The 12,384-nt window shown below is 41.3% G+C and overlaps 1 protein-coding gene across 1 annotated transcript in view; it reads right to left on the bottom strand.

Moving 5' to 3' along the window:
• FSHR (follicle stimulating hormone receptor) overlaps nt 1–12,034 on the bottom strand; it is a 159,386-nt gene extending 147,352 nt beyond the window's left edge. Inside the window, exon 1 of the mRNA XM_045827297.1 lies at nt 11,883–12,034. Within this exon, the coding sequence (XP_045683253.1) occupies nt 11,883–12,034 (152 nt within the window). The remainder of the gene's footprint in view (nt 1–11,882) is intronic.
• Nucleotides 12,035–12,384: the final 350 nt, after the last annotated feature.

Raw genomic sequence — 12,384 nt, 5'->3', positions numbered from 1 at the left:
GGCTTTTCATTTGTTCATTCAACTCATGTATGTGTTGAGCATTTACTTTGTATAAGGAACTATTTTACATGCTAGAATCCATGCCATCATAAAACTTTAGTTCTAGCTTTTCGCTGGGAGAGATAAGTAGGTAAACATATGAAAACATTCAAATTGCAGTGAGTTTAAGGAAGAAAAGGGTCATATGTTAGAACAGATGGAGTGGTCAGGGAAGGTCTCTGGCACTTGGGTAGAGAATGGAAAGATAAGAGTCCATGTGAAAAAGAAAGGGAAAAAACATTCTAGGCAGAAAGAAATGCAAGCGAAAAGACCTAAGGTAGGAAGGAGCTTGGTGTGTTTGAAAAGCAGAAGGGGGTCCAGGGTGGCCAGAGCACAGTGGTGATGGGTAAGCTGCATGTGGTGCGCATGCGCCTTCGGAAAGGCAGGCAGAGGCCAGATGGTGGAGTGCTTGGCAGCCGCTGCAAGGCATGTAAGCTCCACAAGGGAAGGAATCTTGTGTTTTGCTCACTGCAGGATCTATATAGCTCCTAGAACTGTGCCTGTCGTAGCAGGTAATCAAGAAATACGGGTTAAATACATTTTATTGTCAGTGCAATTGTAAGTAATTCTATGCCACACACTTTTTCAAAGTCTTTCTAGGGCCTCTGTGGGGGATGGATTCGTGTGGAAAGGGGATGGAAGGAGGGGAGACTACTGCAGTAGCTTAGGGAGGATGATGGTGGTTTAAGCTACGGTGACGGTAGGAAAGATCAGAAGCAGAGACATTTGAGCTGTATTTGAGGGGTTGGAGCCCCGGTACATGGTGTTGGATGGATTGGGGGTGAAGGGTTGGCTATACATGCATTTGTATAGATGATGAAGACTGAAAGAGGAGTTTTGAAGGATTTTAGGATGGGGTGATTAAAGGTACCATTTTCTACTTGTTGGGTTTTTAAATTTATTTTTATTTAATTATTTACTTATTTTTTTGAAGCATAAAGCCGCAAGGACAGAGGAACAAGAACGTTTTAGGACTGTAAAGACCATTCATGAGTGTGGTTCTAGAACTGGTATTGCCAGCCTCTCCTGGGGCTAGTGGGAAGTGTAGAGTCTCAGGCTCCACCCCAGACTTACTGAGTTCAAATCCACGTTTTCCCAATACAGTCCTCTGATTTGCTTGCACATTAGAGTTTTGAGAAGTACTGACGTGGCAGACTTTAGAAAATGGAATCCTAAGCCAATGTAATTTGTACTGCACAGTCCCTAAATTTCTTAGGAATTGGAGGCACCAGTGATCCCGGAAGTGGGGGAGGGGAGGAGATAGTGGCTGAAATGAAGAGGATTGGTGGAAAGTTCAAGAGGCAGCCAAAGTCTTACTCAGAGCAGTCAGGCAGGTGCCCCTCCTCACCTGAGCAAAACACCAAAGGTTTATTTTTTAAAGAAAGTAGAATATAGAGTTTCCAGACTAGAGGATGTCAGGGACCACTTACGACTGCTGGATGCTGAGAACCCCAGCCCTCTCCCATCCCCCGCCGCCAGGATGCTGGAAGTTAGGGCTTCAACCTCCGCACACAGAAGCTTGGAAGAATATTTTCCAGGGAATCTGACCAGCCCAAGAGAGGAGATCTAGACATGGACACAGTGACTCCCCAACTCAGTGGCCCACTGCTTTTATTTATAGTTTCAGTTGCTGTTGTTTTTGCTTTTCTCTCTGCCCAACTTTTACCAGAGTTACTTTGTAATTTTCCAATCTAGCTATGATAACTGTTTGTTCTCTTCCTCTTGTCTCCAGTATTTGTTTGGAGGAATCAGAAGCCACTCCAAGACTGTATGTTCTTATTGAAGAAACTCAGATTTTCATAATCAGGGGCCTGATAAGCAATTTTGCTACTGTACATAGGTTTCTAGATGACCTCCTTGTTCTTCCCCATATTCTTATATTTGCTTTCATTGCCTTTTTAATTTGTGTTAAATTTAAAGATTGTTTTTGTTGCATTTTTTGCTGCCCCCCTGCCCAATATATTTACTTACTGAAAGGTTACACTGTTTGCCCACAAAACAAATACAAATTAAATGAAGGTTTCTTCCTTTTGTGCCCTGACCAGAAGTTAGCCTTGGTGGGAATATGACAGTTGGCAAAGGTTCAGAACAGATGATACTTGCTCAGGCTGTAATCTGATGATGAATTGTAATCATTCTTTTGCACTGAAATTGTGTGTTTTTTTTTAAATTCTAAACATAGTTATATAAGATATAGCAGTTTGAAATTTAGATGGGAAATTGCTAAGTTTAGTAGCATGCAATAATTTCTTACTAGTATCTCGTGCATGCCAGAGCAGACATTTTTAGGGTGTGTCATTTTCAGAAGAGATCTCTGGGCTTTGTTAAAGCTGATGGTGTGATTGCCGGGTTTCAGAGAGATGACACTCAGCTGCTCTGGGGGGAAGCTGGCATGCACAGCCGGTTGACATGTAAACTCGTTTTATCCACTCCCTCTGCAGTATCCACATAATAGTGTTCATGAACACAATAGTGTTCATTAGGACAAATGATATTGGCAATGAAACAGCACAGCCTGATTCCCCTTTTGGTACTTCCACTAGTCCCTTATATTTTTATAATGTGAAAACTTCCAGTCAAACTCCAATAACTGGACATGTGCCAGTTAAACCCCATCATACATTTACTGATGTTTATTTGTCACTCTGTTTTGTCTGAGGTAGGTGTTCTCCTTGTAAAACACAGTGAGGATTTTCTGACCCTCTAAAGAGTGGGGTATTCTGGAAGCGATCCTATGCAGCTCCTGAAGACAACTCTAGGTGGCCGCAAGGTCAAATCTAGATGGGACAGGCAGATTGTCTCCTCATTAATTCCCTTCTGGCATCAAGCAGGCAAGCATCTTCTCATTGGCTTTCACCAGGCGTCCATTTCTTTCAACTCTCATACTCTATGATTTCTGAACACACAAAGCAACTTGCAATTACTTGTCAAATGAGTGGTACTGATAATGACTCTTCTGGGTTCTGAGGAGGGATTTTGATTGTCATGGGTAAAAGTGAGGAAAAGCATTATTGTCATTACTTGCTTGATATTCTGCTGTTTTGAGCAACTCTGTGAGAGCAGGCACTGTGCCTCTCCTATTGATTCTTCTCTCCCAAGGGCACAGTGTAGTGACTGGTACAGATATACTCAATAAATATTTGCCGTTGAAAGAAACTTTATAATCATTGAGCGTCTTTACTCTGGCCTTAAAAACTGAACAATATTGGAGTGGGAGAATGTATTTCAGGTTGGAGAAAATAACAGTATTTGGGCAGGGGAATATAAGATATATTTGGGAGCTGGGGAACATGAAAGAGTGCATAGAGCAAAGGGTTGAGAGGATGGAAGATGAGAAAGGACCGGAGAATGAACCTGAGGCCAAAATGTGGAGGACCTTCATGTCAAATTTCCAACTTTTATTCTGAATCCAGGCACTGGAGCCCACAGAGGAATGAAACCAGAGCCAGAGATCACGGCAGGGAGCTGGGGGTGGGCGTTGAGGGGCGAGGGAAGGAGACTAGATGCACGGAGACCAGTTCAGCTGTGACTGTGAGATGATGAGGTGAGCACAGGGGGAGACCACCCCATCTTCCTGGGGTGTGAGCCTGTCTTCTGATGGACTGTTCAGTAGGCTTTCTTAGAAGGGAAAGAATATTTTAAATTGGGACCACTCTTGAAAACCTAGTGGCCAAGACTGTGGTCCTTCCATAAACAGGCCTTTCTTTTTTATTTCTCTCTCACTGCAGGAGGATTCTGGATGAAATAGTCCATGACTTCCCATCAGCCTTCGTTTATTTAGTTACACATTCAATGTAGCCTCTGGGATCCCTCAAAACATTCTTTGTTTAAAACCCTTTGCCCTAACAGAACTGCTTGTTAAGACCAAGGACTTAAAACTATCCTCACCAGCACTTGAAGACCCACACCTGAGAGCACAGTCGTCTGGGAATTCCACACCTTGTGGCCTCAGAGGCTTAGAAAAAGCCCATTGGCTTTGAGAAGTTTGGTGCCTAAAGATGTCAGCATTTTACAATTGAAGGAAACCTGAACAGCATTTTATTTTAGCTTTTCACCTACCTATTGATGGATTTTCTCTCTCGTGTCCTTAACTGATCTTTTTGAATCATCAAAACTTAGCTGAACTTTTTGGGTCCCTATTTCTTAGAGGTTTTCATCAAGTTTGGCATTATGGAGATACAAAAACAATTGGCTCATGCAGTACATTATCCATGATTTCTGACCCAGGATTCGGTGATGGCTCTGTTGGCTCTTGCTAAAACAGGTTTGGGTGAAAGGATGAAAAAAACTGGACTGAAGCCATTTCTAAGACTAAAAATATAATTGAGTTCAAGATTGTGGCAAGAATCTGGTTGCTCTATCCAAATACGTTTTGCACCTTCCTTGGAGATTTTTTCAGATCACTTGGCATATTCCATAGGAGAGAACAATGTAAGGGCATGTTCAGGTCAAAGATACAGAACATCCTCCGAGAAACTGTAGGGAGAGGTCAGATTAAGAACAAACATCCAAACCTCATTATAATCGGATCCAAAGCAATTAAAAAATAACTATGTACTCATTTTCCTAAGTGACCTTGTGGGATGTATAAGCAAGAATCTAGTCTAAAAAAAGCTAAATTGGAGAGTTTAAATCAAACAGCTTAAAAAAAAAGTATTGTCCAATCACCCATAGTGACTAGATAACCCAATTAGTCACTTTGGAGAAGGATAATCATTATTCTAAGTGAAATAAACTATTCAGAGAAAGACAAGTACCATATGATTTCACTCATATGTGGAATCTAATGAACAAAATAAACTAACAAATATGGATACAGAGAAGAGATTTACTGCTCTCAGAGGGGAGGGCACTGGGGAGCTGGGTGAAGAAGGAGAAGGGATTAAATGAACAAACCAACCAAAAAACGTAATAGACACAGACAACAGTATGGTGATTACCAGAAGGAACAGGGGCTGGGGGAGGAAGATGAGGGTAATGGAGGGATAACTGGTGATGGAAGGAGACTTGATTCTGGGTGGTGAACACACAATACAATATATAGGCGATGTATTATAGAATTGTACACTTGAAATCTTTATAATTTTATTAACCAATGTCACCTGAATATATTCAATAAATTCAAAAAAAAATTAAATGAATTTCCCATTTGCTGCCAAGATGTCTTGCTTTTGAAGCTTAGGCTTTTTGGTGGAGGACTTGGGTGAGGAAGGACAGCATTCACCTTTAGGTCAACAAGGGGATTTTATCATTACCAAGTAAGTACAGGTCTGAGCTATTACACCACTATTCTTCAATTGCCGATAATGACTCTGTAAATTATAGTTCTTAACCAGTTCTCAGGGTAGAGTTCCTCTTCTCCTTTAAAGCACTCTGTCCCTGAAATATAATATCTACTTTTTCCTTACAAGGTACTGCATTCTATACCTATTCCTTTCGTCAGTTTTCTAATTCTTCTGCAAGGAATATAAACCTCCCTTATCCCCAGTCCAATCATATTCCAAATATTGGACATGGACATGTAGTTTCTTATGAAAGTAGGTGCAGGACTTTGGTGTGAGAGAGGATCATGTGTGTGTTAACATGAAAACTGTGCTGCTTGTTTCTTTCAAAGACATATCTAAACAAGGCAGTAGGAACTTCCACTATGGGCACCAGCTGTGCAATGGGTGTTTGGTTTTGATGTCCAGACAGAACTATAATTATCAAAGCACATCTAGGGAGCACGGGAAAGCTAACCTTAATTGGGTTAGGATCAGACCTTAATTCATGGTTTAGAATCTGACCTTAATTGAAAAAAGTGTATTTCTTTAACATTTCTTTGGAATCTGGCCTTAATTAAAGAAAGTATATCTCTTTGAACATTTCTGCTTGGTTTAAAGTAATTTTGTTTAGGCAATCCTATTTATCCTTTTGTATTCATCATGGGTATAAAGAAGCCAGTATTATTACTTAAGGCAAGAGAATTGAGTGGTGTGCCTACAGTATAGAATATTTGACATTTTAACTTAGGATACCTTATTTCAAGTCTATGTATAGCTCTTTCTGAATAAATTAATGGACCATCGAATGATATAGAGGCATTTTCTTAAACACCTAAAAAGCAAGGAAAACAAGGAAACTTTCAAATTCTATAGTAGTTCATCACAGGGAGAACAATAATCATCTTTTATAAGAACCTTTTCTTCAATACTGAGGAGCAGAGCAAGTTAAACCATTGTAATTCCCCCTAATGTATTGTATCGTCTGTTATACACATAACCGAGGGCCCAGAACATACACTACATTGAATCAGGCATCATAAGGAGTACAAAGGAAATTTTCACTGTGATTGAGGAAACAAGACACATGTGAAGAGTTACGTGCTGAGCAAGATTGTTCAATGAATGGTACCAGGGTTCAGATTAAATAAAGACAGAGTAGTCAGGGAAGACTCTAAGAAAGAGGCTTCTTTTGAGCAAGACCAGGATAAGTAGGTTGGATGTCAAGAGGCAAAGACATTGAGGATAGTGTATGTAGCAGGCATAACATAAAGACACAGGGAGGTAAAATGCACAAAGTGGGCTTGGAGCAAATATACATCAGCCTTGCAGAATAGTTGGCTCCTGTTGAGAACGGTGAGAGGTAAGGTCCAAAAGGTGAGCCACTGAGAGATTTTGGATTTGGGAACCATAACATGGTGGCAGCTGTTTTATGGAGAAAGATGGATAACAGTGTGCAGACAGGTCTGGAGAAGATAGAGATTGGCAGGAAGGAGATAAATTACAAAGTTATATAATCAAGGCTTTAGATGTCTAGGACCCCAAAAGATGATGACAATAAGTTGTTGCTAGTAGCAGTATGAAGGGAGTTTGTAAAACTGGTCATGTGTGGGCAATCAGGAAAGTGAAACCTGCATGATGAAGAGATTTAAACTATCAGTATCCAACAAATGAACAAATGAGACTGTCAGGAGCAGTTCTAGCAGATTGTAATCCATTGTTTTATCTTTCCTTTCATGGCCTCAGAACAGGTAGCACCCCCATCATGGATGGCCATTGCCTGTCCTTCAGAACTATCTCTTTCATGAGAACACAGCACATTCTCATGTAGCTACTGATTGAGCACAAAACAGTAAAAACCCAGCCAAGAGTCTATTTCTAGCTGTTACTGAGCATGAATAAAGAGCCATGAGGTTTTGGCTACAGTTCAGACTTTACAGGGGATTTGTTTTGGTGGCTGAGATTGGATGGACCACAAGTCAATCAGTCTTTCCCAAGGCATGTTCTGCATATTTACTCTCAAAGATGCTGTTAAGAGAAAAAGATTCCACAATTCAGCATGTTTGCAAGCATCAAAAACTCTGTTTCCGTCTTGGAGATCACAGAGCTTCCCTTTCTGGCAAACAGCATCAATGTGTCCCTCAGAACTAAGGACCTGCTAAGAAAAGACTAAATGAGGCATAGTTTAAGGCACCTCACTAAACAATACTCTATGGTAATAAGATACTAAGAATGATCTGAAGCAAGGCAGCAAGGAATATAAGGCAAAGGAAGAAAATAAAAAATGGGAAACTATAATTAGTTAATTAGAAATAAGAGCTGGTCAGTTGAGACTATAGTGAGATACAGGAAGTTGGCTGTGAGGAGAGTTGTCAGTGCAGCCAGTTTACAGTGTAACCTCAGGACTGGCCTGCCTGTGCTGAGAATGACCATCAGTGGACCCTTTGCTCTTCTGGGAACTGTGGGCCTCTAACCCTGCTGAATGAAAGGAGAGCTGTAGTTGTATTGTTACTTTGAGTTAAAATTCAGGTTTTGAATAGTATCCACATTCTCCTTAGAGATTCTACCTCCAGGAAGAATAAAGCAAGATCAAAGGGCCCTTTCTAGATCTGCTAACTGCTCTGGGTGCAGGTGAGGTTCTAGAATAAGTCAGAAATCAAAATTCCTTTGACTATGGCCAGAACAAAACCTGCTCCCTGAGTCCTTGAAAGATATCAAAAGCCTGAAGGAATACAATTTCTTAGAAAGAGACACATGCACAGAGAATAAGTGTTCCAGCCACTGGGAGGAGAAGATTATTTTTAAGTAAGCGGGAGACTATAAACTATCTCAGACCTATGCAGATCTTTACATAAATTTTCCAAAGCATTCCCATATCTGTTGACTCATTTGATCATCATAAAGGTCTAGTATTTTACAGATGACATTGCAATCACCACCACCACCACCACCACCGGAGAGGTGGTGTGCTAGGTGTTTTATTTATGTTGTTTTACTTAATCCTCAGCAATCCTGTAAGATGCACTCTACAATTTCCATTGTATAGCCAAGAGCCCACTCCATAGAGCAAAAAGCAACAGCATAGCCTGAGTTTGAATTCAGGTCTCTGAGATTCTAGACACTATACTCTATTATCTCTGACCTGTCAGAACCAATTAAAGCCCCTCTGTGAATATTACCTTAAAATTCCCTCCATTCCTGACCCTGTTCACCCAGTTTAATTCTTTCTCCATAGCACTGTGTTGTCTCAGGCTGCCTACACTTACATAAGCCAGTACTATTTAACTGCTCCCATCCGTAGTCTAAGAAGCGGGCAGTCAGCAGCCTCTGGGCCACATCTGTCCTGCCCCTCTGTATTTCTATGGCCCATGAACTAATATTTTTCACCTTTTCACATAATTGAAGAAAAGTAAAAGCATCATACTTTGTGACTTGGGAAAATTATGTGAAATTCAAATTTCAGTGTTTGTAAATGAAATTTCATTGCCACACAACCATCCTAATTCATTTACATTTTGTTTGGGGTAGCTCACCTACAACTATGGCAAAGCTGAGTACTTGCAGCAGAGACTAAAGTATTTATTATCTGGCTCTTTATAGAAAAAAGGTGTGTTGACCTCTGGTCAAAATTTGGAAGACAATTTTTTTTTATAGGAAGGAATGGAAGCAGTGAGAGGACTTTCATTGCACACAACAGGCAGCAGAGCTACAAACAGGCTCGAGTGTGGATCCCAGCTCCACCACCTAGGAGTGGCAGGGACCACTGGGCTCAAGTTACTGAACTTTCCTGCTCTTCAGTTCGCTTCCTGTGGAAAATGGAGCAGTGATACCAGATTTGCAGTTCTATTGTGACATTTTAATGAAGTAGTGTGTGTAAAGCATCAAGTAAACCCCAGGGGCCTCTCAGTAAATGAATCTCTTGATGGCGCTTCGGTATGCTTTTGTGTTGCTGTCAGCGTGTGTGGGTTGTTGGGAATTAGAAATCTTTAGCAATACCTGGCAGGTGCATAAAATGAGACTGCTGCAAAGTGGATGGAATATGATAGGATAAAAACGGTAAATTTAGGAGTGGCTTCCCCCACTGAACCTGACTGACAATGAAGCTTTGACATGTTGATGGATTAAGCAGTTGCAGTCCCAGAAGCCCAGCTATTCCATCCACCTACACCTGGAAGTGTAGGTGAATTAGAAATACTTAGTTGAACAAGCCACTTCATCTTCCTTTACCAATGTTCCAGATAATCCTGATCCATCCTTTTAAGGAAGCAAAAATAATCGCTCTTTCATTCTAACACAATGTCTGAGATCTAATTCACTTGGCATTTTATCTGCTTTTCAGTGATTAACAAACTGACCTGAAAAATATCCCCCATATAATTTCCTTTTTTCTTCTTGTGTCTGTCTGCCAATGCAGTAGTTATCTTCTTTTCCTCAATACATCTTGCCAAGAAGATTGCAAAGCTGAACTCTAGAATGGTCCAAGTCACGGCCTACTAATGAATGTGTAGAGAAAAGAATCTTCTCAAGATTAGATATCTGGGAGAATTGCTGTAGTCCTCAAAGCTTTCAAACAACCATACTCATTCAGCAGGTGGGGAACATGCCAATAAAAGGCAAACACTTTCTTTCCTCTCATATTTTAGCAACTTTGGACACTGTTATGCACCTCTGAGTAAGGGGTTGATATGGGTTAGCCTTTGTCAAGAGTGTGAAGTTTGTTTCTGGTGTTCAGTTCAACACACTGTCTTTTACAACCTCTTTTCTCAGTTGTAAAGTGTTCTGGAGCAGAGATATGTGTTAGTCATTTATATCTTAGTATGAAGTTTAAAAAAATCCTACCCTTGCTCTTTTCATGCTGACTTATACATCCTGAGGTTTGGGGTTTGGGGATGAATTTTATTCTTTTCCTCCCTCCCTCCCTCCCTCCCTCCCTCTTGTTCTTCCTATTTTCTATGTAGACTGAAGTGTATTTTCCTCTTGTAAAAAGACATCAGAAAGCAGTCTAGTGTAGAAGGGAGTTTCGGACAGAGGAGCATCACCCTCAAATCAAACCTTGTTAGGGGCTCTCTGCTTTAAGAACTACCTGAACTACAGGTTGGCACTACCTGAACAACATGGAAAAACAGGAAGAAATGGAGAAGAGACAGGAGAGGTAGAAATGGGTGTGTATGTATGTGTGTGGGGGTATCTTCTTTTAGTGTTCACAACAATCCAGCCAAGTGGGTTGGATGAAAAGCACTTTAGAAGTGAAGGATCTGAGGCTCAGAGGGGATTAGTAATCGTTCAGTCACTTAGAAGCAAGTATCTTGTTACAGGAGCTCAGGTGCATGGCCCACCTTCTCTGTTTATAATGACCTAGTGAACCAGACTGACTTCCCATAATGGAGAATAACTGTCTCATCTGAAGCAGTGTAGCCAATACACAGAGCAAACCAGTTATTTTTCCTGCTGCTGCAGCTGCCTTTGGATAGGCACTGAGGACTTGGGCTGTCAAGGGAAAAAGTAGCAACCAGGACCAACCAAGTCTGTGACCATTTGTCCCTGAGTGGAACTCTGAAATGCAACAACAACCTGTGTGAATGCAGATGTGGTAATCAGTGAACTGAAAAGATGACCACCTTCTGCAGTAAGGCAAGAGCAATTCACAGCTTTAGGGGAGCAAGTTTGAAATGGCTTTCCAGAATAGCAGCTTTTTGTAAAATTCTTAGACTCAAAACACTAAGGGTATCTACAGTCTCTGAGCCATAATTTGCCAGTTCTCAGGGGAGGCCCTACTTTTGCTCTAATGCAGTCAGACATGGGATTTTGAGGAAAAAAATCCAGTATATTGTGTGTCAAAACACACAGTTTCTAGTTTTATAAGAGTGTGGGCAATTCTCTTGACTCTCCAGACCCTAGATATCTCATTTGCAAAATAAAGACATAGAGTGAAATGATGTTGAAGTTCTTATTCAACTCCGTCTACTTCCTTTTAAAATAGTTCAGTAGAAATCTAAAGTTGAGAATCGTGTATTCTCGCCTGTATGAAGGATGATGGTGTCTTTCTCTTTCCCTCTCCACCTCTGTTTTTCTCTTCTTCCTCCAGTTCTTCACACCCCTTCCTCTGTCTTGGCCACCCCTCCTTCTCCCCAGGAAGCAGAATCTCAGTTCAGGAATTATTTGCTGGTGCCTCCAAAGCAACAGTGACACTTGCATTCTTGAATCCAGTGGCCTCAGGAGGCTCACCTTGTACAAGCCACTTAAATCAAAGCTGTCTTTCTGCTTCCAATTCTAGGTCTCCTAAGTTTCTGCTTTTTCTTAGTTTTACTTATCTGGTTCCACCAAAGAGAGTATGGGACCTGAGTTGAAAAGACACTCAGGTTTCTGTACTGCCCTTCTCTGATAAATACTGTGATCGACTCTCATTAAAATCCTTGGAGAGATGAAGGGCATGGGTGTTGAGCTGAGAGAGTTTGTTTTATTCAAGCCTTAGGTCAGAGCAGAAATATTTCAGCTCAACAGTTATCAGCCCAATATGAAAATAATACTAGCATGCAACACTCCAATGCCAGCCACGCAGTTCCCACAGCCTCTGATACTCACAGTTCAACTGCATTCCTGGGAAGGTCGGAGGGAATCTCTGTCACCTGGCTCCCTTGGCAGAGGAAAACCCCATTAGAGCAGTGACAGATCCGATGATGACATCCTGAGCCCAAGCTCAGGAATGCCAGCAAGGAGACCAAGAGCAAGGCCATGCTCATTTATCTACTCCCTGCTTTCTTCCTACATTTGCAGATTTCAGAGGCTCCACACAGTGCCCTTATGAGACCTGCCTCTAGAGAGCTGGTAGGGTCACATGACCCAAGGGATGCTTTTTTTTTTTTTTTTGGTCACTCCAGAAGAAGAGTACAAGTCCTATGTGAGGCCCCAGTAATTTCTAGGGGCACAATAAGATGCTCCCTTATTCTTCATGACTGGGTTTCTTATACTCTGACCCAGGAGGACAGCAAGTAGAACCTTGATGCATGTCTGGAATAGGTTCATTATTTCACTGTAGAAGTGTCCCTGGTATTCATCATTCTCTTCCCACCAGAATGTTGGATGT

The sequence above is a fragment of the Phyllostomus hastatus genome, unplaced genomic scaffold (assembly GCF_019186645.2).
Source record: "Phyllostomus hastatus isolate PE091 unplaced genomic scaffold, TTU_PhHast_1.1 phas_scaffold_78, whole genome shotgun sequence".
NCBI classification, from domain to species: domain Eukaryota; kingdom Metazoa; phylum Chordata; class Mammalia; order Chiroptera; family Phyllostomidae; genus Phyllostomus; species Phyllostomus hastatus.
Note: the sequence above shows the minus strand (reverse complement) of the source record. Positions and strands in the feature narration are given on the sequence as shown.